Genomic DNA, 27358 nt, shown 5'->3' with positions numbered 1-27358 from the left:
TTACTGGTTCCCTTCTAACCTTCACCAAAAGTGTCCTTGATGCATTTGTAAATGCATTATTTTCATAAACATTTTATAGAGATGGAAAGTAGGCATATTAGTCAGGAGTTGTTGAAGATCCCTTTCATCTCTGAATCTATAATTTTTTGATCCTACATTCTCTTAGTCGTTGGGTTTTTGTTTTGTTTTTCGGTAATAAGTGATTTTTTTTCTATGCCTTTGGTATCTTCTCCTTCTTTGGATTTAACCCCTCCATGAACTAAAAAGACATCCTGCTTCCAGCATGGTCCTCTGTATATACCTGCTCATGCTGGTTGTCTTCTGAGTGTTGTTCTCCACTTTTGGAAAAAGCACATCCTTGGCTGGGATGTTTGCATCACATTCGGTGGCTCTAGTGTCCTTGATGGTGAAAAGAGTTTGTTACAAACATCTTTGCAGATATTTTATATTATCCTAGAAACAGGCTGAGGGTTTTACCTTTTGGTTTTTTCTTTTCTTTTCTTGGTACAGGAAATAGAATCTTTAATGGGGGGGGGGTCTCGGGGAGATGAGGAGGGAAGACTCCAAGGCCCTTCTCCTGACAGCTGAGTTCTCTCACAGGAGTCACCTTGATCCCTCAGATATAAATGCTGGAATCCTTAGCTGGTGCTGAGTCTGGCCATTTGAAAAATGCTAATAGTTCTCATTATACAATCAATGAAAAAAAAAAGCCTTCTTCAAACCAGAGGGTAGGCCAAGGCAGAACATCTACACATGTTTCAATCTTTATGAAACACATCAATCTTTATGAAACACAACCCAGACTTTCTCCATGTTGAGAGATGCCATCTTAGCAAATTGATGTTATCTGCACATGTGCCAGAACCCCATTAAACATCTTTCATCTGCTTGACGTTCACCTTTTAGTCTCATTGCTAAATAGACTTGGGATGACTTTATTTTGGTTTGGTTTCTCACCCATTTTTATTTAAACTGGTTTTTTCCTTCTTTTTAAAGAGAAATAGCTTTTTGCTATTTCATGAGGTGATACTGTTCATAATCTCCCACTATCCTTTTCTGTAAGTTTTTACAAACAAGTTTATATCCTAACCTGGTTCTGCCATTGGCTGACATATCTCTACTTGTCAAATAGATCAAGTGTTTGGTGCCTGAGGTGATTTTTCAGCTCCACTGGTTTCATCATTATGCCAATTGACATATCAATTGTGCTTTGGTGTGAGATTGTGGTCATTGTATGTCTTTTCCTGTATTCATTTTCTTATTTCAAGTTGGAGCTGTTTTTTAAAATTGCATATTCTTTTTCTAATTTTTATTCTTTCATCTAGTTTTACATTAATTTTGATCTTTGCTCTAAGATGTTAGCTGATTTAGGAATGGCTCCCATATCAATAACAAGTTGTTACTTACTTGTTAAAATATAATCATTTAAATTTTTTGGTGATGTTATCTGGTGCTCACTATGCCCAATGAGTGCTTTCCAAATCTTTTCTCTAAGAAAATATTCATGGTGTATATGTACGGGATTTCTACATAGCATATAATTCTTCGTCCTTCTGCATCTCCTATTCCTGACACATATTTTATCTATCCTTGCACAGTTATTCCATGCTTATGTTTGTGTTGATGTCACCACGTATGAAAGTAGATGATGATTTAATTTGGAAGGTCTTTTCTAATTTGCAAAATTTCTTTACTTCTCAATTCTCTGCAACAATATTGATGTTTAAACTGCAATAATTTTCATGGTGGCATTTTAACATAAATTTATCTTGAGCACTGCCATGTGAGATAATCAAATGTCCGGTGATATTTCTTGTACATCTTTGGATGCAGAATAAAACCCGGGAGGCCAGTTCCTTTAAGTGCCTTTCCAAGGTGAATCTGTGATCCATCCTTCCATTTAGCTACAACGTCCTATGTCTTCTGGTTCCATCAATAGTGACAAGTCAAAATTGCTATGATCCAGCTTCTTTAGTAATTGGCCATTGGCTCAGGATCTAATATTCAGAGTCCTAACAGTTAAATTAATGTTTATAGCTGAGTGATTCATAGAACCATTTAACCCCTCCCCCCCAGCACAGCTCTGTCACCCTCACAGCAGAAGCAGAAGGGGGCAGCACAGGACTGAGTAATGTTTTGTCTTTTTTTTTTTTTTTTGGTTCATAGGTTTCCATGGCTGAAAAATTCATCAACAAGAAGTGCGTTTGTTAGTACTGAGCCTCCCTATATATAGCTATGATGGTCTTTAAAAAGGATAAAGTCTATTGTCCTTGCCATGTTGGAAGTCTTTCCATGATGATAGAAACTGCCAGATATTGTGCTCCACTGGCTTAGACTTTATGAAGACAGGGTCACATCACATTATGAAGTATCGTAGAATGACACCATGGAGCTTCATTTTTTTTAACTATAAAAAAGGCAAATAATATTTGCACTATCAACCTTGCCAGGCTGGTTTTTAGGAATGTCCTTGGTAAACTATGATATGGGTAAAACTGTAATAACTATAATAGCTTGGTAAGCTATAATAACTATAATAATAGACTATGAGCTTTTATTATATTTTGATTCATAGGATTGTAGATTTAGAACTAGAAGAGAACACTGAGGCCAGTCTCTATTTTTTACAAAAGAGAAAAGTGAAGCACAGAGGTGTGACTTACCCAGGGTCGCATAGCCAGGAAGTATCTGGGACAGGGTTTGACTCTACTTTGGGCAAGACAGTGGACCTTACTTTCATCATCTGTGAAATGAGACTGTTGAACTAGGTGGTCTCTAACGTCTGGAGTAACAGTAAGCTAGAGTAGATAAAGCATTTGGTCTGGAGGCAGCAAGACCTGAGTTCAAATTCAACCGCAGAGAATTACTAGCTATGTGACTTTGGGCAAGTACCTTAACATCAGTCTGCCTCAATTTCATCAATTGTAAAATGGAGATAATAATAGCAACAGCTTATAGTGCTTCCTATGTGCCAGGCACTGTGCTAAGCTTTAACAATATCTCGTAGGCACTATGCTAAACTTTACAAATACTGTAAATTGATCCTCAGTTGATCCTCACGATCATTCTCTGGGAAGAAGGTGCTATTATGATCCCCATTTTGTTGTGAGGATTAAATAAGATAGTATTTGTAAAGCGCTTGGCACATAGTACTAAATAAATGCTTATTTCCTCACTTCCTTCTAAGGTTCTTTCCTGCTCTATACAGGCACATAATCCTTGCGACGACTACAAATCCCAGGATGCAACAAAAACTTCCCTTCTGGGGCGGAGTCATGAAAGGGGGTGGGAGCCGGAGGGGAGGGAGGAGCCTGCTGCTTTCTGGGAGTCGTAGTCCCTGCGCCTCGGACCAGTCCACGTGGTCGGTCCGGCAGCAGCTGGGGTTTGCCGGCTACCTCATACTCTCACCCCACCGGCTCCGTGAAGCCCGGGTGTCGCCGCGAGGGGCAGCGAGCTCTGAGGCCGAGAGCAGTCGGGGAGGGGGAGGAGGAGGAGGAGGAGGAGGAGGAAGAGAAGGAGGAGAAGGGAACCTGAGGATTTGCGACGTTTTTTTGCGACAGCCGCGGCCGCGTTCAGTGATTTCCCCCTCCCCTCCGGTCTCGCTCTCCTCTCTCTCCCTCTCTCTCCCTCTGTGTGTTTGTGTGTGTGTGTGTGTGTGTGTGTGTGTGTGTGTGTGTGTGTGTGTGTGTGCGCGTGTGCGCGCGTGTGTGTGTATGTATGTGTGTGTGTGTATGTGTGTAGATACCGGCTGTTGTGTTGTGCCGCTGCCTCTCTGGGTGAGTGTGCTTGCGTGTGTGAGTGGGTGAGTGTGTGTGTGTGAGTGGGTGAGAGAGGGAGTGAGTGTGTGAGGGAGAGGAGGAGGAGGAGGAGGAGGAAGGAGAGACAGCAGCTGCAGCCGCCGCCGCCCCAGCCAGCCCGGGGACGAGGACTGAGAGCGGCTCCGGCTGCGGGCCGCGGCCCCTTCCCCTTCGCTCCCCTTCGCGGGCGGGAGCGGCTCCGGCTCCGTCTCTCGCCTGTCTCTCGCCCCTCCGCTGGATGTCCCCGGCTCCGGCGCGGGGCCTCCTCCTCCTCCTCTTCCTGCATCAGCCGGGGTGGTGCCGCCGGTGGCGGGCGTGAAGCGGGCGGGATCCCGGGGGCCGCGGCTGCCTCTGCTCCCCCCCGGACCCCGACCCCGGCCCTGACCCCGGTCCCGGAGCCTCCCCCCGCCTGCCCGCCCGGAGGCTGTGACAATGGACTATGACTTCAAAGTGAAGCTCAGCAGCGAGCGGGAGCGGGTCGAGGACCTGTTTGAATACGAGGGCTGCAAAGTTGGCCGCGGCACTTACGGTCACGTCTACAAAGCCAAGAGGAAAGATGGGTGAGTGCGCCGTGCGTGTGCCAGGGTGCGTGCCCGCCCGGGTGCACTCCAGCAGGCCGGAGGGAGGGCGGCCGGGGCAGGGGCTCGGGCGTGGGGGGGCGGCCGTGTCACCCCGCCGGCCTCTGCCGGCTCCCCCTCTCCCACTTTCTGCCCATTCTTCCTTGTCCCCATTAGCCGGGTCTGTGGGGAGAGGGGTGGTTGAATGAGGAATCTGAAATATCCAGAAATCCCAGGTGCTGCTTGTGTTTATTTCCACTGGGGTAGGGGGATGGTGGTGGTGGCAAATAAGGAGAGGGGAGTCTCTACCCCTTCAGGATGCTTTGCTTTTTGAAAAAGGGTTTCAGCCGAAGAGCTTCTATTCAAAGGGCGGCGAAATGGATTTTATAAGTTGCATTATTATGCCGGTGGTTACCATTCTGGGGACTTTACCATCCCCCTCCCGAGTGACATCCATCAGTCTGGAGAGTGGTGCAGTTTAAGGGCAGCTGAGATCCTTTCTTTCTCTCTCTCTCTCTCTCTCTCTCTCTCTCTCTCTCTCTCTCTCTCTCTCTCTCTCTCTTCTCTTTCTCTTTCTCTCTCTCTCTCTCTCTGTCTGTCTCCCCCTCCCTCCCCCTCCCTCCCTTTCTCCCTCTCTCCCCCTCTCCCCCTCTTCCCCCCCCCCAGCCAGTTTGTAATCTTTTTTACCTTTAAATTCGGGTTTTATTTCTTGGAAGGCAGCAAGTAAATGTTGACAGCGGGAGTTGATTACTATGATCATCTCCTATGTGTATGTGGCACTTGCCATTTAGATTTCATTAGCCCATAGAGAAGCAGTGAGTTTTTACATAGAACAATGGGGGTTTGGTGCAGGTTGGGTGGTGGGGATAGACTAGTGACAAATAGGAACTATGTTGTATGCCTAGCCATTCCCCCTCTCCGCAAATTTAGGAGCTGGAAGTGAACTTTAAATAGTTCATTTACTTGAAAAAAAATCTTTCTTGTACATAACTTAATTAAATCTATGACTAGTAATCCTCTCAATATAGCTACTCGAACTGACAAGTGAAATACTCCCTTTTCTCTTTGTCAGTAGAAAAAATATTTTATAACATCGACGAAAGAGAAGGCAGTTGTCAGTTGGGGTGAAAAATGTATTTGATTAGCTCCCTATTTTCTTTTACCTAAGTAAATATCTTCCTAGCCTGCGTTCCACTTGGAATTGTTGGGAAGAGACTATTCATGTCCTGTTATATAAGTTTTGGAATTTTATTAAAAGTCAACATAGGAATACTTGCATATCCCCATCATTTTTGGCTGTTTACTACTTAATATTAAAAATTGGGCAACTTGATTCTTTTCTTTATTTTTGGAAAGCAGGATGTGATGGATCAATCAGGAATGTCAGCACAGAAATAGGAAGCATTTGACAAAGCTGAAATAAGTCATCTTAGAATATTTTAACAAAAACAATTTGAGTATTATGGATATTGAAGAGAAAGTGCTTATTCAACATTTTTCTTACCTTTATTGAAATTCCTTTCAAAAAGAATGTGAAATAGAAAGCCCATGAGGAAAAATGCCATAGTTTCTGATTTGTATATGTACTTCAGCAATTTTTTGTAGCAGTAAAGCCTTTTTTGTATCTGCAGTCAGTCTGGAGGGATTTAAAAACTTGATACTGTTTATTGAATATATTTAACCCCCCCTTTTAAAAACAGAATAGTCAGTCCAGTGACATTTAAGAAATTAGTTTCTGGATATGTTTCTTATTCTGTTGTCTAACTAGATTTTTCATTAAAATATGACCAGAAGAGTATATGCATTTTACAAATCATACTTGATTAATTTTCCACAGACATTTTTCCAAAAACTCCTCTCCCCAACAGTATATAAGTTCAGAGAAATTCATAAAATTTTGAACCCCAGGAAATTAGAAAATGAGGTTGTTTTGATCGAATTGTCACTCATTTCTTAAAATTCTAGTGACTGTAATCTTTTATTTCTTAAGAGGAACCAGCTACATTTTCAGAAATTGCTAATGTATGCTAATATAAATATGCAAATTTGTTGCTTTAACTATGATTACACATTTTATTAAACCAATTGTATTACTGTATGTTTGAAGGAGATACTTTTCAACATGTTTTTATGTCTTATTGTTGTTTTGATTTAAGCTATTTTTAAAAAAATTACCATAATTTAAAAAGTTTTTTAAAAACGCCTTGTATAAATTGTTAAAAAAAATTTTTTCTTGTAACAAAAGGAATACTGTTTTTAAAGGGAAATTTTTATTTAAAATTCTTTGAGATTCCTTTTTTTTTAATATGATGAGCTTTTAAAAATGTATTGAATATCAGATTTTAACCTAAGATTGTTTCATTTTTCCAGAGGTCTGTTTTTCTCTTTTGGCTTGTTCTGGTAGAATGTAGTATTGTCTCTGAAGTTATTCTTTTATTTCACTTCTATTTAATGTAATGTATGTAATTTACCCTTGATTTTAGTGATGCAAATTCTACAGCCATTAAATTATTTTAATAAAATAAAGATGATTAACTAATTTTTGTTTATTAATATTGATTCACTTAGTGCATATTCATGATCAAGGAACTTAGCAAGGAACTCAACATGATGAAGGAGCTCAGCAAGATAGGCACAAATTTGAAAAAGTAGATATTGCTGTGAAACTTTATCTTTACTGTGTACAGTAAAATAAAATTAGTTTTGTTTAGATATTTTAACACCTGTTAAAATGCGATTAGAATTAAATCATAACTATTATATCAGATTATTCTTATGAAATACAGATGATTGGTGTACCTATCTGCACTAAAGCAAATCAGCAAGGATTTCCTTCAATAATCACACTTTTTTGGAATGAAATATATTATGCCTTTTTTTAAAATTTGTGTCACCATTCTGCCATGTGGCAAGTTGTATAAGTTAAACAATCTGCCAAGCTTAGATTTTGGGGACTAATAGTGAAGCAAACAATAGAAAATTCTTTTGGAGTATTAATATGTATTTTAGGGGAAAGAACTCCTTATAATTGAGTTAGTTTTAGATAAGCCCAGAAAGAGTTCAAAATTAAGTGTTACATAAATGCACAGTAAACCTTGAAATAATTTGTGCCCATTGTCAATATAAATAAAGTAGTGTTCTTTCTGTCTGGGTACCAACTCTGTGGGTGGCTTCTTTTTCAGGGCAGTTGCATGTACTGTGTACAAAGTTTAGGCAACTAAATCTAGTTTGTTTTCAAAATATGGGAATATGTGCAGCAGCAGACATGCTGGATTTGTGGGTTTAAAAGTCTGAATTCAGTTTAGGACCAGATCATTTATAGGATTTGAAATGTTCTTTTATGATAAGATTTTCATCTCTTACCATATTTCTTTTAGTAGATTGCCTTAATATTATGGGTTTCCTGAGAAAGTAAATATCACATAATTCAAAAATTGTTTTTGAATAGTCAAATGTTAAGAAAAAATTTTCAAGGTATTTTTGAAGATTAGTATGGCTACTTATGAATTAATGTAATAGCATTAATATAAATATTCATAGTTAAAATTGTTCTTGGAAGATTCAGTATTCTTTATGTGTAGTGGAAAATATATGTATGTATGTGTGTATATGTGTGTGTGTATGTGTACATACACATGTGTATTTCCTAACAGAATTAATTTTATGCTTTCTCTTAGCTTGTGTAGTTAGATTTAGTAAACTGGTATATGTTCTTAAGTGTTCTTGAACTCTTGGAATCTTTATGCTTAGGACCATAATGCTAATTACTTATAGCACTCTTCTATCAAAAACAGTTTTGGTGAAGATAATTAGTTGAAGACTGAAAGTTATACATTCTAATGGAAAAAGAAAACTTCTGGAGATTAAAAAAAGCATAAAACTCAGTGTGTACAAGAGAAAACATTTTTTGCAAACTGAGCTAAAATTCAACAGCTGTTAAATTTGGAATTTTATGAGGCATCCAGTAGACAGTCTTGCATAACTGTCTTCTATTTTATATCCATGGTGACTTTAGTCTCATATTGGGACATAGGCTATTGCTGACTCCAAAGGGGATACCTGTTAACTAACTGTTAGCAATTTGCTTCATACCATTTCTGAAATCTGGAATTGATGTTCTTTGGCTCTCATGGGAAATAGATGCTGCCTTGCTGCTGCCATTGAGTTTTTTTAGAGGCTACCCTGGGATCCTTTCAATTCAGGACTTGCTAACTAACTGCCTTTTGTTCTACTCAGTGATTTATTTGCTCAAGACTCTTGCTTCATGGGATGATCAAATGGAAAGGTGTCAGCATCTAGGTATATCCTTTTAAAAAGTCTGCCAAATCTCAGCCCCTTAGTTAAGCAGTCTAATTTTATGCTGGACCCTTGAGTCCCTTGCCTCATTAGTGTAGGATCATAGGTCACATATCTTATGTGTTCCTTGAGGGCAGGGATTGTCTTTTGCTTCTTTTTGTTTCACCAGCACTTAGCACAGTGCCTGGCATATAGTAGGTGCTTAATAAATGTTTACTAATCGAATGATTGATAGATCTAGAGCTGGAAGAGACCTCAGGGTCTAACCGTCTCATTTTACAGATGAAGTCTAGAGAAGTTAAATAGCTTATCCAAGTGTCAGCAATAGGATTTGAATCCATAGCTTATGACTCCGCAGTCAATGCATTGTACTCTTACTTATTCCTTTCCAGATCCCAAGCTACCATCTGCTTTCTCTTTTCCTATTCAGTGCAGTTAGAGGAAATCACAACTGTAATAGATTGGGTCTGTTACATATTTAGGTTTTTCATTCTCAACTGGGCCCTAACTGCTGCACTATAATCTTTTTACTCTTCTTGATTTACTCTCTGTCATGTTTCCCACAGTGGCTATTCCATATCATTGCTTCTTAAGCCATCTACACTGCCACATCTTCTCCCTGTCATCAGATGACTTTGTTTTGTATTTTACTGAAGAAATTGAGGCCATCTGTCCTGAGCTTCTTCTCCTCTTTTGCTCTCTTTTCAGAAAATGAGATGGCCCTTTTAGCCAATAGTTGTTGCTGTGGTCCTTTCCATTTCTGTTTTCTCAGGGAGTCTTCCCCTTAAGATTATCTCCCTCTCTAATTTTCAACTTGTCTTTATATATTGGATTAAATTTTCTTTCTTTTTTTTTTTTTTTTTAACTATGTTATGATGTGACCATGGCTTTCCAAGGCTTTGACAGTGGAATACAATCTCTTAGAGGACGTACCATTTTGGAAGATCTTTGGATAGGATCCCAATGACAGATTTTATATCTGTTCAAGGACTGGCCTAGATAAGTTTGGAGACGATCATCATCAGATTGGCTGCAGAGTGGTGCATTCTTTGGCACAGCAGTTCATGCAGAGGAAGTATAGAAAGGTTGTAATTTATATTGGGGGAGGAAGCACCACCACTGATTACATTATAGGTCCTTGAAATATTGAAGTAAGCTTATAATTCATAAGAGCTGGAGGGGACCTTACATATCATAGTTTAGCCCCCTCATTTTATAAATGAGGAAACTGAGGTCCAGAGGGAAAGTGGCTTGTTTAGGGTTATATAATAAAGACAAGTGACAGAGCCAGAACTAGATCCCAGCTTTTTTGCTTCCCATACAAGTTCTCTTTCCATTTACTTCCTGTTGAATCTCCTCAGTTTAGAGTTTTGTTCTCCTATGACCAATAACTTCCTTAACTATTTGGAGTTAAACTTTATTTGACCTTGCTATCCTCTCAAGATTTTGTCCTCTCTCTTTTTTCTTTCACTGCCCATCTAATAGAAAAGGGCTATCATCTTCCTGTGTGCAAATCTGGCCTCAGACACTTAACTAGTTGTGTGATGCTGGACAAGTCACTTAATACTGCCTGCCCACGCGCACTGCCCCCCCCCCCATTTACTTCAGTTTCCTCATCTGTGAAATGAGCTGGAGAAGGAAATGGCAAATCATTCCAGCATCTTTGCCAAGAAATCCCCAAATGGGGTCACAAAGAGTTGGACACAACTGAAAAATGACTGAACAGCAACAAAATCTATATTCATTCTACATTTGTTGCTTGTACTTACTAATTTTCTACTCAGTTCTGGTTTCTGACTTTTCCACTTGATTGAAACAGCTTTCACTAAGGTAACTAACAATCCTAATTGATAGATCCAATGGCCCTTTCTTTTAGTCCTTGTTTTTTTTTTAAACTTCTCCACAGTGTTTTTGATACTGTTGAGTATTTCTTGTTTTTAGATAGGTTCTCTTTCCTGTATTTTCATGACACTGCTTTCTCCTGGTTCTCTTCTTGACAGGCTAACCACAACTTTTTTAGTATTCTTTTCTGGATTTTCATTTATGGCCTCCATACATTAAAGCTCTGTCCTAAGCTTTTCCCCCTTCTCCCTTTTATTTTTTTCTTTCTCTCTGTGATCTTACCATGTTTCATTTTATCAGTTATCACTATGTAGATGACCCCTAGACCTACCTATCCAGCCCTAAACTCTTGAACTTCTAATCCCATCCCTTCAGACATCTCCACTTAGCTGTTATATAGGCATCTCAAACTCAACAAGATCAAAACAGAGCCCCTTATCTTTCCCCTTAAACTCAACTTTCTTTTTAACTTTATTTCTGTTAAGGGAAACACTATTCTCCTAGTCACCTAGGTTCTCAAGATTGATGTCATCCTTGATGTTCTGTTCTTTCTCACTCCTTATATCCGATCAGTTGATAAGTCTTATTCTGTCTCTACAATATATCTGACATCTGTCCTCTTCTCTCCACTCATAGCCATCATCACCCAGGCCTTCTTCACCTCTTATTTGAACTATTGCAGAAGTTGTCTATTTTGTCTTCCTGGCTTCAGTCTTCTTTTCAATCTATACTCCACATGGCTTCCAAATTAACATTTCTAACTCCTAGAGTCTCACCATGCTACTCCCTTAATGTAAGAAGCTTCAGTGGCTCCCTGTTGCTTCTATATTGTTTGACATCAAAGCTCTTTGCAGACATATTTTACATTATTTCCTCTCCAGCCAAATGGATATACTTTTTATGCCTGTTACATGCCTTTGTACCGCCTGTCCCCCGTTCATGAAATACTCTCCTTCCTTACCTTCATTTTCTTGGAATTCTTAGTTCCCTTGAAGGCTAAATTCAAGTCGCAACTCCTTGAAGAGACCTTTCTGCCTCCATTATTAGTATTTGCCCCCAAATTACTTTATAATTGGACAGATGTATTGATAAACTGGAGCTCATCTGCTCTTGGTTAATCTGGATTTTGAGGGGAATTGAAAGAGTGCCATATTAAGATTGGTTGGAGGAGCTGGGGATGTTTAATCTACAGAAGAGAAGACTCTGGAGTGGATGGAAATGACTGTTGCTGGTGTTTGAAGTATTGTCATATAGTAGAAGTAGGCTTTGCTTTAGTGGGTAGAATTAGGTATGATAGGTGAAAGCTTCAGGGAAGCTTGAAGAAAAACTTCCTAATAATTAAAGCTGTACAAAAAAATGTGGTGGGCTGGATCAGAAGGTAGTGAATATCTCTGTAGAAATATAGAAGTTGAAGATGACCACTAGTAGGGAATATTTTAGAATACATTTGTTCTAAAGGACTAGGTTTCTGAGAGTGGGATTCTATGATTCTAAGATTTCCTCAACCATCTTAACTTTTTACAATTGAGAACATTTTATGTTCTTTGTGCTACTACTGAGGGTTTTGCTTTGTGGTTACTGCTTTTTTTTTCTTTTCTTTTTTCTTTCTTTTTTTGAAGCAAAGGAGATTGGCAAATTAAATTATAGTAAATTAACTCTTACATATGTGGGTCATGGTTTGTTTTTTCCCCCCAGAGCAATTTCTGCTATTCAGAAGATAGCATTTTTTTGGGGGGGCGAGACAATGGAGTGAAGTGACTTGCCCAGGGTCACACAGCTAGTAAGTGTCAAGTGTCTGAGGCCAAATTTGAACTCAGGTCTTTCTGAATCCAGGGCTGGTGCTCTATCCGCTGTGCCATCTAGCTGCCCCGAAGATAGCATTTCTTAAAGCCCTCCCTCAGAACAGCTTCTTTCTTACAGAGGTTTTTAAAAAAAAATTTTTTTTACTGATATCTTATGTTTCACCTTTGTGTCCCAATATATTTCTTACTCCTCCACCCAAAGAACTACCCATTACAACAAAGAAAAAAGAACACAGATAGGTGGTGCAGTGGATAAGAGTACAGGGCATGGAGAATGGAAGACCTGGGTTCAAATCAGGCCTCAGACAAGTACTAGCTGTGTCTCCCTGGGCAAATCACTCATCCTCTGTTTCAGTTTCCTCAACTATAAAATGGGGATGATAATAGAACCTACCTCCTAGGATTCTTGTGAGGATAAAATAAGATATTTGTAAGTGTTTAGAACAGTGCCTGGCACACAATAGGTATTAGCAGTAGCTATTATAATTAGATTAATAAGAGTAATAAAAACAATCAGTTTAGGAAAACTAACCAATACATCAAAGAGATGTAATAGTGTATTCTATGTTCTCCTTCCACAGTTTGCCAGCTATGCAGGGATGGGCAGGAGGTGCATTCTCATATCTTTTGGAGGACAGAATTCAGTTTTGATTTTTATGTTTCCATTCACATTGTCATGGTCACAGACACACACACACACACACACACACCACACACACACACACACAACACATATATATATATATATATATATATACACACACACATATATATAGTATATGTATATGTGTATGTGTATCTGTGTATCTATCCCCAATCATGTTTTCTTCATTTTTTGTCAGTCTTCCCATGCCCCCTTGTATGCTTCATTTTTGTCATTTTTTATGTTACAGTAGTATTAGTCAGTAAATTTTAGTCATTTGAACAAACTTTAAGGACTTAGTTCATGCAAGGTATTCTCAGTCCTTGATCTCTGTCCCTGGGAGTTTGTCCCTTAGATTAAAAGTAAGGCTCTCTTGCCTTCATTTTCTGCCAAGGCCCTTTTTTGTTTATATGCAATTAAGGTGTCTGTGAGTATAGTAGGTTTCTATCACAGGGTCACAGGCAGTCTCCAAGATATAAGTATCCCGTTTAAGGATAGTAAGTTAGGTGGAAGGCAGTTCTTTTTGATACTCTGGAAGTAGAAGGGTGACTTGAGACTATACTGGGATGGGGAAGAGAAATATTTTCTTCCATGGAATTTGGGTACATGTAGTAGGATATTATTTTAATGAGTAGGGCTATAACAGTGTCTTCTGGGCACCCCAGATTCCTACTTGGGAATTGAGGTGATTTTCCTGTTAGACTAATAAAAGCTGTAGCACTATTACTGTTCTGGAACTATGAGTTAAATAAGCTGAGGACTTGGTGGGAACTTAACCACTATGTATTAACATTGTTTCTATGCGTTACAAAGGAATAATTACAAATAAACTTTTGTAACATTTGTAAGACTGGGGATTGCTTACATCAAAGCATTTTTGATTACTTGTGTTTTCTTTTTCTTTCCTTTTCTGTATTTCCTTCCTCATTCCTCCCCCCTCAACCTTCCCTTTTAAAAAAAGATTTAGTTTTATCTGTCAAATTCAGTCCTTTTGGGAGTTTGAGGTTACTTTGGCTATATTTTATATTATTTAAGTATGTCCAGTGTGTTTCTGCAGAGACAATGTAAGCTCTTTTAAGGCAGTGACTTGAGTTTTTAATCTTTGTATCCTTAACACCTAACCCAGTGCCTAGCATCTAGTAGTTGATTCTTTGGATTCTTCCCTCCTTTTTGCTGGTGTTAAGGTATTAAAACTACTTCTTCCTCCCACTCCATTCCTACCCTTTTCAGAGTAGCACTTGATCCTTTTTTCATTATTACATGTTTTTAGTCTAGGTAAATACTTTTCATTTTTGTGTTTCCCTGGAGTAATGCCAGTCTCCTTTTCATTAGACTCAACTTTTAGTACTATTCTCTACTGCCAAGGCACTTCTTAATATTGTTGGAATTTGCCAGAAGTTTGTCACCTGTAGTTTTGAACATATGTCCTGTCTGGGGAATATTTTTTTTTTTGCCAAGATTCTTTCCCTCTGTTTGAAGCTGATTTATCTGATTGCCCCGTTCTCATGTCCTCTACTTTTTGCTTTTGTCTGTCATATTTATTCATTCCTTTGACAGATTATTATACCTTTTCCTTTGAGCTATATCTCAGGCTATAACTTATTTGAAGAATACCTTTCCCTTTCAGTCTGATGAACCAGATCATTAGATTCAGATTCTACCAGTTTTTCAAAGCCTTCCCTATCTCATTGGAAAAAGAGTTTGAGAAAGGCCTGCCTCCCTCTTCCCGCAGTAGAACTTTTTTCATTCCCTTTTCAATGATTACCATGTAAAACTACTTTTCATGAGTTGAAAGTTTTCATGATGTAGTGGAAAGAGTATGGAATTTGGGTTTTGAGGATCTGAGTTTAAATACCATAGTTGTTACTTAATATCTGTGTAACCTTAGGTATCTCACTTATCTCTGAGCCTCAGTTTCTTCATTAAAATTTAGGAAATTAGCTTAAGATAATAAAAAAAGTTGAGCACTCTTATCTCATAGAGGAAAAAAGTTTGATATGCCACTTTGATGCCAAGGGTTAAATGACCTAGATTGTGAAACAAAAACTGTTAACAACTCTAAAAAAAAAAAAACAAAACCAAACCCAAACAAACTAGAATAAAGGATTTTTTAAAAAATGCCTAGTAAACTAGTTTAAATTGAGATCATATATATTTTTTCTAAAAGTTAAGCTATAATTTTCCTTTTGAATAAATAGATAACAATACTCAAATATGACAGGTGAAATAAACTTAAAATCCATACATATATACAGTTAATATTTGTTTTTATGGGATAAGGAAGAAAACAAAAATGTGGTGGTTGTTGCTCCATTGTTTCAGTGGTGTCCAACTCTCAGTGACTCTATTTGAGGTGTTCTCAGCAAAGATACTGGAGTAGTTTGCCATTTCCTTCTCTAGCTCATTTTACAGATGAGGAACTGAGGCAAACAGGGTTAAGTGACTTGCACAGGGTCACACAGCTAGTAAGTGTCTGAGATTAAATTTGAATTTAGCTCCTCCTGAGTCCAGGACTGGGTACTCTCTCCACTGTTCCACCTAGCTGCCCATACAAAAATAATACTCTTAACAAAAACAAAGAATAATCATGGGGCAGCCAGATGGAGCAGTGGATAAAGCACGAGCCCTGGAGTCAGGAGGACCTGAGTTCAAATCCGGCCTCAGACATATGACACTCACTAGCTGTGTGACTCTGGGCAAGTCATTTAACCTCAATTGCCTCACAGGAGAAGAAGAATCACAACATCAATGTTTTCTGAACCAAACTTGATCCAAACTGATATTTAATTTGATTCAAGTTCCTTCTTGATATTGGATATAAAAGAACATTGCTTAAGATTCACTCAAGTTCATTTTCCTGTGAGGGGATGTAAAACAGTCTTTAATTACTCATCTTCTATTCAGTTAAGGCCTTTAAACTCAGTCAAAGGCCATAGACTCTCAGTCTGAATTCTACAAGGGAGCAATCCAAGGTGAGAATTGTCTCATGACTTAGGCTTTTAAATATATTTATCCTTCTCTGAAGTCACTGTTTGTGTATGAAATTAAAAAGAAATGGATTTTGTTGTTTTTGTTGATATAAAAATATTTGACATTACTATTCAAAATTATTCAGGATATTATGGTATTTATGAAGTTATGTATTGAAATGTTTATTTTAAGGAAACCAAATAGTGCATATAAAATTTTGATCCCACGGAACAGGTAAATTAAGTGGTATAAATCTTTACAAAAGAATACTTTTAATTAATGAGCAACCTTTTTCATTTAAAATACTATTTAAATTATAGAAATCCAGTTTACATGCAATTTTAATGTTATTAAATTTTTATTCTCATTTTTATTGATACTTTTTTGATTTAAAGATTAAGATACAAGTTTTTAATGGAACATTTCATAGCCAAATACACATGTGCTCAGTTACTCTATTAAAATTTTTTTTTATGGATGTCTTTGTTTTTATATAAACTTCATTTCCAAATATACCTCATTCATTCTCTCTAGAGAGCCATTCCTTATAACAAGAAAGGATAGAGGGGTTTAAAAAACAAAAAAGGCAGTTCAACACAACTAATCAATGAACACATAAATGGAATCTGACAGTATATGTACCATACCATATCCAATAGTGCCCCCTCTTCTGCACAAAAGGGAGGGAGGTATATTTTCTCCTCTTTTCAGGGCCAAACTTAGTCATTATAATTTACACAGCGTTAAATTTCTTTTTTTGTGGTTCTTTGAGTTCGTACCAGTCTTCCTGTGGGTCTCTGTATTATAGTCACTTGTTATGGAGAAGTAATATTTTGGTACATTAACATACCGTAATTGTTTTAGCTATTCCCCAATTCATAGGTATTATCTTGTTTCCAATTCTTTGCTACTACAAGTGGTTTTGATTTAAATATTTATGTGTATTTGAGTCTTTCTTTTACCTCCTCTTACTACTACTTTGGATCAAAAGGTATGGATGTTTTAGTCTTTCATAGAATAATACCAAATTGCTTTTCAGAGGGGTTGTGCCATTTCATATTTTCAACCAGCAGTGTATTAGAATACCTCTCTTTCCACAAGCCCTTCAACATTGCCTCTCCTTTTTTTGTTATCTTTGAACAATGAAGTTTTATATCATATGAGAAATTTATTAAATTTTTTTCCCCTTTCAACCACTTCCCTTCTTATCCTAGGTACATCAATTTTGACTATACAAAAACTTTTCAGTTTCATGTAATCAGTTATCTATCTTTTGTAGTTGCCTTTATCCCTGATTGTTTGAAATTATATCTCCTATGCATAGTGGTAAAAAACAAAAGACATCAATAAAAAATACATGTATATTACCATGCTTTCCCCCTGCATCCTCCCTCTTCTCCTCTGAGCCATCCCATATAATAAATAATACTATTTTATTTTAAATATTTTATTTTTTTCCCAATTGCATATAAAAACTTTTTAACACTTTAAGAAAATTTTGAGCTCTAAATTCTCCTCCACCTCCTTCCCTGAGAAGGTAAGCAATGTGATATGTTATACATGTGTAATTATGTGAAACATTTAAATACTAGTCATATAAAAGAAAACACAGACCAAAAACAAACAAACCACCATGAGAAAAAATAAGAAAGTGAAAAATAGTATGCTTCGATTTGCATTCAGACTCCATTAGTTCTTTCTCTGGCAGTGGATAACATTTTTTGATAATTTGGAATTGTCTTATATCATTGTATTGCTGAGACTAGTTAGATCATTCACAGTTGATCATCACACAGTATTGCTGTTATTATGTACAGTGTTCTAATTCTCTTCACTTTGCATCAGTTCATGAAAAGTTTTCCCAGGTTTTTCTGAAATCATCCTGCTCTTCATTTCTTTCTTTTCTTTTTCTTTTCTTTGTGAGGCAATTGGGGTTAAGTGACTTGCCCAGAGTCACAAGCTAGTGAGTATTATGTGTCTGAGGCCAGATTTGAACTCATATCCTCCTGACTTCAGGGCCAGTGTTGTATCCACTGTGCCACCTACCTGCCCCTGATTGTTATTTCTTAGAGCACATTAGTATTCCATTGCATTCATAAATCACAACTTGTTTGGCCATTCCCCAATTGATGGATACCTTCTCGATTTCTAATTTTTTGCCACCATGAAAAGAGCCACCATAAATATTTTTTGTATAAATAGGTCCTTTTCTCTTTTTAAAAATTCTCTTTGGGATACAGACCTAGTAGTCGTATTGCTAGATCAAAGAATATACAGAGTTTTATAGTGCTTTGGGCATAGTTCCAAATTGCTCTACTGAACAGTTGCATCAGTTCACAACATTAGTGTTCCAATTTTCCCATATCCCCTCCAACATTTATCATTTTCCTTTTCTGTCATATTAGTCAGTCTGATAGGTGTGAAGTAGACCTGAGAGTTGTTTTAATTTGTATTTCTCTAATCAATAGTGATTTAGAACATTTTTTTCATATGACTATCGAAAAGCTTTGATTTCTTCATCTGAAAACTGCCTGTACATGTCTTTTGCCCATTTATCAATAAGGGAATGACTTGTATTTTTACAAATTTGACATCATTCTCTATATATTTGAGAAATGAGGTCTTTATCAGAGAAACTTAGTGTAAAATTCCCCTCCCCCCAGCTTTCTTCTTTTCTTCTAATCTTGGTTTCATTTGTATAAAACCTTTTTAACTTAATAAAATCAAAACTATCCTCTCTATATCTCATAATGCTCTCTCTTGTTTGGTCTTAAATTCTTCTCATCCATAGATCTGATAGGTAAACTATCCTATGCTCTCCTAGTTTGCGTATGATATTACTCTTTATGTTTAAATCGTGTACCCATTTTGACCTTATCTTGGTATGCAATATGAGATGTTGGTCTATACTAGTTTCTGCCATATTATTTTCTGGTTTTCCCATTGGTTTTTGTGAAATAGTGAGTTCTTGTCCCGAAAGCTGGGGTCTTTGGGTTTATCAAATACAAGATTACTATGGCCATTTACTACTGGGTATTGTGTACCTAATCTATTCCATTGATCTTAGCCAGTACCAGATAGTTTTGATGGTACTGCTTCATAATACAGTTTGAGATCTGGCACAGCTAAACCACTTTCCTTCACATTTCCCCCCCCCCCATTAATTCCCTTGATATTCTTGACCTTTTCTTCCAGATGAATTTTGTTGTTTTTTTCTGGTTCTATAAAATAATTTTTTGACAATTTGGTTGTTATGGTATTGAATAAGTAAATTAATTTAGGTAGAATTGTCATTTTTATTATATTGACTCTGCCAAGAGCGATTACTATTTCTCCAGTTGTTTAGATCTGACTTTTATTTGCGTGAAGTGTTTTGTAATTGTGTTCATATAGTTCCTGAGTTTGTCTTGGCAAGTAGACTCCCAAGTATTTTGTAGTGTCTACACTTATTTTAAATGGAATTTCTCTTTCTGTCTCTTGTGTCTGGACTGTGTTGGCAATATATAGAAGTGCTGATGGTAATATATAGAAATGCTGATGACTTATGTGGGTTTATTTTATGTCCTGCAACTGCTAAAGTTGTTGATCATTTCAACTAGTTTTTTTTAGTTGATTCTCTAAGTATATTATCATACCATCTGCAAAGAGTGGTAGTTTTGTTTCCTCATTGCCTATTCTGATTCCTTCAATTTTTTTCCCCTCTTATTGCTATAGCTAACATTTCAGTACAATATTAAAGAATAGTCCTGATAATGGGCATCCTTGCTTCACCCCTGATCTTTTTGGGAAGACTTCTGGTTTATCCTCATTACAGATAATGTTTGCTGATGGTTGTAAGATAGATACTACTTATCCTTTTAAAGAAAGCTCCATTTATTCCTATGCTCTCTAGTTTTTTTAAATAGGAATAGGTGTTACATTTTGTCAAAAACCTTTTTAGCATCTATTGAGATAATCATACAATTTCTGCTGATTTTGTTTTTGGCATAGTCAGTTAAGCTGATAGTTTTCCTACTATTGAACCAGCCCTGTATCCCTGGTATAAATCCCACCTGGTAAGAGTGTATGATCCTTGTGATATATTACTGCAGTCTCCTTGCTAGTATTTTATTTAAAATTTTTTGCATCAATATTCATTAGAAAAATTGGTCTAGAGTTTTCTTTCTCTGTTTTGGCTCTTCTTGGTTTAGATATCAGCACCATATTTGTGTTATAAAAGGAATTTAGTAGGATTCTCTTTCCTATTTTTCAAATAGTTTATATAGTATTGGAATTAATCGTTTTTCAATGTTTGGTAGAATTCACTTGTGAATCCATTTGACTCTGGAGATTTTTTCTTAGGGAGTTCATTGATGGTTTGTTCAATTTCTTTTTCTAAGATGGGATTATTTTTCTATTTCCTCTTCTGTTAATCTAGACGATTTATATCTTTTGTAAATATTCATCGATTTAACTTAGATTGTCGGATTTATTGGCATATAATTGGGCAAAATAGCTCCCAATAATTGTTTTAATTTCCTCTTCATTGGTGGTAAATTTACCCTTTTCATTTTTGATACTGGTAATTTGATTTTCTTCTTTTTTTTAAAAATTAAATTAACCAATGGTTTATCTATTTTATTGTTTCCCCTCCATAAAACCAGTTCCTAGTTTTATTTATTAGTTCAGTGGTTTTCCTACTTTCAGTTTTTAAAATCTCTCCTTTGATTTTTCAGAATTTCCAGTTTGGTGTTTTAATTGGGGATTTTTAGTCTGTTCTTTTTCTTAATTTTTTAGTTGTATGTATTCATTAATCTGATCTTTCTCAATTTTAACGATGTGTTAAGAGATATAACTTTTCCCTTTGGCTGCATCCCATAAATTTTGGTATGTTGTCACATTAGTTGTTATTCTCTTTAATGAAATTATTGATTGTTTCTATGATTTGTTCTTTGATCCATTCATTCTTTCAGATTAGCTTCTTTAGCTTCCAGTTAATTTTTAATCTGTCTTTCCATGACCCCTTATTTAATGTCATTTTTATTACATTATTATCTGAAAAGGATGTATTTAATATATCTGCTTTTTGCATTTAATTGTGAGGTTTTTATGCTATAATATATGCCCAATTTTTGTGTAGGTGCCAAGTATAATCATGCAGGAATATAAATAATTTAATCTTATTGAATCCCTTATGTTTTATCTTTCCTGTTTATCTTTTTATACTTTTGAGTCTTGTATTTGAAAATCAGATTTTTCTCTTGAGCTCTGGTTTTTTCCTCAGGAATGCTTGAAAGGCCCCTATGTCATTGCAGTTCCATTTTTCCTCTGAAAGATTATACTCAATTTCACTGGGTAGGTGATTCTTTGGTGTAATCCTAGCTCCTTTGCCATCTAGAATATCATATTCCAAACCTTCCAATCACAAGCTGCTGAATCCTATGTAATCCTGACTGTGGTTCCAAGATATTTGAATTATTTCTTTTTGACTGCTTGCAGTATTTTCTCCTTGAACTGGGAGCTCTGGAATTTGGCTGTAATATTTCTGGAGTTTTAATTTTACAATCTCTGAATCTTCTGAAATTGATTTTTGAATCCAAGTTCAAAAGTGAAATAAGATTTTTTTTAAACCAGTTCTTTGATTTCATTGGTGTAAGGAACTCTTAATAAGGAGGCTCCCTCTTATCAGTACAAATTGGTACCTGCTCTGCAATTTATGGTCTTATGGAGCTGAGGACCACTGAGAGCTTAGAGGACTTGCTCAGGGTCTCATATTTAGACCCCACATTTATCCCTATTCTGTTTCATCATAGATACAGACAGATATTCTAGCCTGTTAAGATATTTTTTGATCCTGACTATCTTCTAGTATGTTAGCTATCTCTCTTGCTGTCTGTCATCTGCAAATGTGAGAAGCATGTCTTTGTCCAAATCAATAATAAAATGTTAAACAGCACAGTGTGAAACAGATCCCTGGTGTGTTTCACAGGAAGCATTCTTCCAAGTTTATATGGAAGTAGTAATCACTCTGGATCTGGCCATTTAACCAGTTGAAAGTTCATCTTGTCCTATTGTTTATCTCATGCCTTTGCATTGTGTTGCATTCCCCCCCCCCCGCAAGAATAGCATGATCTGCTTTCTCAAATGTCTTTCCAAAATCTAGGTAAACTGTATTTATAGATTCCTGTTAATCTATCAGTTAGTAGCCCTGTCAAAAAAGGAATAAAGTTAGCTTAGTATGATCTACTTACTCATCATGAAATCATTCTAGCTTTGTGATCATCACTTTTTTTTTTTCAGGCATCTCTTTACTAATTCATTTTAGAACTTTTCCAGGAGTCAAAGTTAGGTCACTGGCTTATAGTTTTCAGACTCTATTCTTTTTCCTTCAGAAAAAAAATCAGGACAACATTTGGTTTTCCTCTCCCCTTCTCCACCATTTTTCAGGTATTGTATAGTTGCTCAAGTTGCGCTAGTTCTTTCAGTGCTCAAAGATATAGTTCATATAGGCCAAATAACTTGAATTTAATGCTCATTATCTCTTTATATTGGATTTCAACTTCTTATTAGCCATATTTGTTCTCTCCTTTCTAGTTTAATAAAAGTTATTCTTCTTGGCAGAGAAGAAAGAAGCAACTGAGCCACTCTCCCTTATCTTTGTTGTTAGTCTTCATGTTTTCTTTTACTTTGACCAGTTGTTTTATCCCTTCAGTCCTCCTCTTCCCCCAATTAGCTACTTTTATTCCTCTTATTGTTTCTTTATCAGTCCTCTGAGAATAATCTTTTTTTTTTAAATAATGATTTGTCTTTTTATTGAGCATCTTAACAAATTATACCCTAACAGCAAATTTCCAAAGGGGATGGATACAGGCGTTCCTTCCTCTGCTGTTTTTTGGTCTTCAGGCTTTCCTCAGGCTTATTGTGCCTGCAGTGTGTGGCATGGGTCTTCTTAGGCCGAAGGTCCAGGGGCTTGTATTTCTTGCCCTTATAGAATTTCCTGAGGTTCTCTTTCTGTGTCTGGTTGATGACAAAACTCTGGCAATAGATTTTTGGACAACTTGGATCTTAGAAAGCTTGAATGCAGCTCCTCCAGTGACTTTGGCCACTCTCAATTGGGAAAGTTCCACCTTTAAGTCATCTAACTGTTTGAGTAGCTCCTCCTTCTTCCCACGAAGATCCCTGGCCTTGATTTTTGCCATGATCCCAGAACAGCCATACCACCCCCGGCTCTGAGGGGAAAGTAGAGCCTCTGAGAATAATCTTAAAGGACCATTCCTTGCTTTTGTTTTAATCCTCTGATATCTGTTCTTGCTTCTTGCATCTTCTATGCAGATAATCTAATGAGTCTGTGATCTCATTGGTAAGGGAGTTTCCTCCAGTTACGCATATTGCAATCCACCCATTCCTGTCCATTCTGTGTGATTCTTCATGTCCTTCATTAAGTTCTAAATGGAGGGTTCACTCAACATGCTGGAGGCCTCCTTCATTTCTTCCTGATATTGTAAGGGTTATAATGGAGCAGTCTTCCTGTCACTTTTGCTATATGACCAGCCTGTCTTCTCTTCCTAGCATGCATTTCTTTGATGACTTCTTTTACTTTTGTCTTTTAAGTTTTTTGTTGGTTATAAGCAGTAACCTTTTCATACCTATTCTGCTCCTCCCTATTGCTCTCTGTTATTCATTTTTAATTCTTCAGACACTGTTTCTGTGGCTTGTTGCCATATGGTTGTTGTCCTTATAGCTCAGAGAGGACCAAAATGACATCACTATGTTGAGGTCAGAGTAGTACATGGCTGACTATGGCTGATCAGACCAATATAAGCTCAGAAGGCTCTAACAGAGGTCAGGCACAGATAGTCCAAATGAACATTTGGAATGGAGGTATCTCTAAATTTGTGCATCTCACATTTCTTTTGAGGTGCTGCAATTCTGCTTCGGGTATAAAGCACAGCACCTTCTTTGATGCAGACATATCATGCTAGGTGGTCCTGTGCTAGTGTCTCCCAAGTCTCACTATCGATTCCAAAGTTGTTCAGAGAGACCTTCATAGTGTGCTTATATGGCTCTTCTGACCTAATTGTGAATGCTTGCCTGGTGTGAATTCTTCATAAGACAGTCTTTTAGGAAAAGATACTTTTGGCATTTGAACAAGGTGGCCAGCCCATTGGATTTGTGCTCTCTGCAGTAGAGTTTGGATATGTGGCAGTTCAGCTTGAGAGAGGACCTCAGTGTCCTGATACCTCTGTTTCCTAGCATGGTACTGTTATATGTAGGTTTCATGAGCATACAACAATGAGGTCAGCACAATGGCTCTATAGATTTTCAGTTTGGTAGGCATCTAATACTGCTTCTCTCCCACACGTTGCTTTGGAGCCTCCCAAACACTAAGCTAGCCCTGGCATTGTATGCATCAACCTCATCATCTGTGTATACATCACTGAAAAGTACACTGCCAAAGTAAGTGAATTCATCCACAGCATTCAGAATTCCTTCATTTGCTGGAACTAATGTTTCCACATATGGATGGTGTGGTTCTGACTAGTAGAGAACATCTGTTTTCTTGATGTTAATTGTCAGGCCAAATTTAGCACAAGAGGGAGAATTGATCCATACTCTTTCATTTCAGCCTCAGAGGCTGCAGTGAGTGCATAGTCATCTGTGAACTAAAAGTTGTACACCAACTCTCCCTCCACTTTAGTCTTGGCTTGTAGCCTTTTCAAGTTAAATAATTTATCATCACTGTGGTAGCTGACCTTGATGCCATTGTTATCCTTGTTGAAGACATCTGACAACATTGCTGTGAAAACATCATGCTAAAAGCATTGGAGAAAGCATACAGTCCTGCTTAACTCCACTGATGACTGGGAAAGCGCAAGAATATCATCCATTATCCAGAACCCATGCAAGCATGCTGTTGTGGGACTAGTGTACAGTACTGATGGACTTTTCTGGGCATCCAGATTTTGCCATGGTCTTCCATAAGCCCTCATGATCAACAGTTTTAAAAGTCTTGATCAGATCAACGAAGGTTGCATGCAGACCTCTGTTCTTCTCCTGGCATTTCTCTTGGAGTATCAGGCAGCAAATACATATCAACCATTCCTTGGCCGTTTCTGAAGCCACACTGGCTCTTGGGTAGATGACTATCTTCCAGGTGAAAGATCAGCCTGTTAAGGAGTATTCTGGCAAAAATTTTGCCAGCAATGACTAAGAAAGAGACCACCTTTTGATTGTCACAGGACAGATTATTTCCTTTTCCTTTATGGAGATGGACAGTGGAGGCATTCTTGAACTCCTGGGGGATAACTCCTCTTGCAATATAACCAGGAAGATTTCTGTCAACTTTTATATGAGCAGTGGACCCCCTGCCTTGTAAATCTGAGCTGGAACAGAATCAACACTAGATGCTTTGCCATATAAGAGGAGCCTGATGGCATTGAAAACTTCCTCTTCAACTGGAAGTTCTACTAGAGAGGAATTAACTTCAACTTGAGGTATATGATCAATGGCTTCAGCATTGATTGATGATAATCTCTTGAGAACACTGTGGAAGTGTTCAACCTGTCTTTCTAGGATCATGTTTATCACTAATCAATGTGGCTCCCTCAGCACTAAGTAGCTGAGATGTACCATAGGTCTTAAGTAACCTCCAGGAGATCATGAAAGCACTTTAGATTGTTGTTATCAGTGTAAAACTGGATTTCATCTTCCATCTTAATGAGCTAAGAATTCTACATCTCTCTAAGCTTCACTTGTACTTAACTTTTGATGGCATTAAATGCTGCCTTCTTAGAGACAGACAAATTAAATTATCCTGCTGGTAAACCTTGTGGTGCTCTTGCTTTTTGTTTTCCAGCTTCTGTATTTTCCTTTAATTTTCATCAAACCAATCTTGATGTTTGTGAGTGCTCTGGCCCAGATGAGTAAATGTGGTGCTGTACACCAGATCTCTGAAAGCTGCCCACTCCTTTTCTGCTCCACTATTGCCAACTGTGTGTTAGCTCAGCTTTCCCTCTAAGTGAGCAAAAAACTGTTCACATGTGGAGAAATGCTCTAATCTGTGGTTATTAAGTCTTCTGGTTGTTGTATTGTCTTGGGGCTGCTACTTTTGTTGATTGTGAATGGTTACCTTGGAGAGAAGAAATCTGTGATTGGTTCAGCACTCTGAACCATAAGTCACCTTTGTCATTCTCACATCCCCCTCTGTCTCTTCTCTTTACGATGATGTAGTCTATTAAATACCAGTGCTCGCTGTGAAAGTGTATCCATGAAGTTTTATTGCGTTTATGTAAATGGAAGAGTGTTGGTGACAAATAAATTGGATGTTTGCTGATACTTTGTGGGATCTTTGAATCTTCTTGTGCCAATATTTATATTGACTAAATTTTATCAATTTATTATAATCAATTTAGATGTAATTTCTGATGTCCCTTTCCCATCTTTTATTGCTAGCTAATTGTTTAAATAGTTCAGGATTGAGTTGTTCCCATTGTATGCCTTAGTTTTTTCTTTCTTTTTAAAAAAGATTTTTACTAATTTTGATCTTTGTCCTGACAAATTGTTATACATAGTTCATACAGAGATAACTCCTATATAAATAACAAAGTTTTGTTCTTTTACAACATAATGTATTTCTTTTTTATGTTATTATTTAGGGCATACTGTGTCCAATACTTCTAATTCTTTTCTCAAAGAAATTGTTCATGATATAAAGGAGTGAGGCTTTGTGTAGCCTGTACATCTTTGTTCTTTCTCATTCATTTCTCCTGAACTCTACTTGCCCATATATTTCTCACCATCCTCACTTTTTCCCATCTTTCCTTTTGAGACATCTAGTCAGATTATGTGTTTATTTAATTTGTACATATCTTTAAAAAACTATACTGGTTGGTAAATCTTGTATGCATCCATAGTGATTTCTTCAGAAATTCTTTTCACTTATTGAAATAGTTTCTCTTTGCATCTTCAGAATTTTATTCTTCAAGTCAACCTATCCTTTCTGGTCTGATTTCACCTCTCTTATCCAATGTAGTTATTTTGGGTGTAAATTATCCAGTTGATTAGTTGTCTTCAGTGCTTCTGTACTTTGTATATTCTGTTTGAAACTTAATTAAAATTATGAGAGTCCATGTCCCTTTGCCTTGTCCACATTTAAACAAGTAATGGTGGCCTTCAAATCAAGATCATGTAGTACTGTGTTTTTCTCTCATGAAATATATTTCCAACTTCCTGTAAGACATTTTCACCTGGATATCCTACTTTTCTCTAAACTTAACATTTCTAATACTCAATTCATCTTCACTGTCTCCTACCAATTTCCTTGTTACTTTTCATGGCACTACCATCTTCCTAGTCATCCAGGCTTGAAATTTGAGTGTCATCTGACTTCTTTATTTGCTTCATTCCTTACCTTAGTTCCTGTGGCATCTCCCTTCCATTTTGTCTTTTGTATCTGTCTCTTCTTCTCATTCA

General features: G+C 37.2%; 1 protein-coding gene and 1 pseudogene across 4 annotated transcripts in view; one reads left to right on the top strand and one right to left on the bottom strand.

The window, feature by feature from the left end:
- Positions 1 to 3498: 3498 nt before the first annotated feature.
- Positions 3499 to 27358, top strand: part of CDK8 (cyclin dependent kinase 8) — a 140805-nt gene continuing 116945 nt past the window's right edge. Inside the window, exon 1 of one of the 4 annotated variants that reach the window (XM_020997190.2) lies at positions 3499 to 4357. In XM_020997190.2, coding sequence (XP_020852849.1) covers positions 4230 to 4357 — 128 coding nt within the window. In that variant the 5' untranslated portion in view covers positions 3499 to 4229. The remainder of the gene's footprint in view (positions 4358 to 27358) is intronic. The other 3 variants (XM_078147070.1, XM_020997193.2, XM_020997189.2) reach the window with 3 other exon arrangements.
- LOC110215549 (large ribosomal subunit protein uL29 pseudogene) lies at positions 22717 to 23095 on the bottom strand (annotated as a pseudogene).

Source organism: Phascolarctos cinereus, unplaced genomic scaffold (assembly GCF_003287225.1).
Source record: "Phascolarctos cinereus isolate Bilbo 61053 unplaced genomic scaffold, phaCin_HiC Scaffold_726;HRSCAF=1367, whole genome shotgun sequence".
Lineage (NCBI taxonomy): Eukaryota > Metazoa > Chordata > Mammalia > Diprotodontia > Phascolarctidae > Phascolarctos > Phascolarctos cinereus.
The sequence above is the reverse complement of the archived record's forward strand: the minus strand, read 5'-3'. Positions and strand labels throughout refer to the sequence as shown.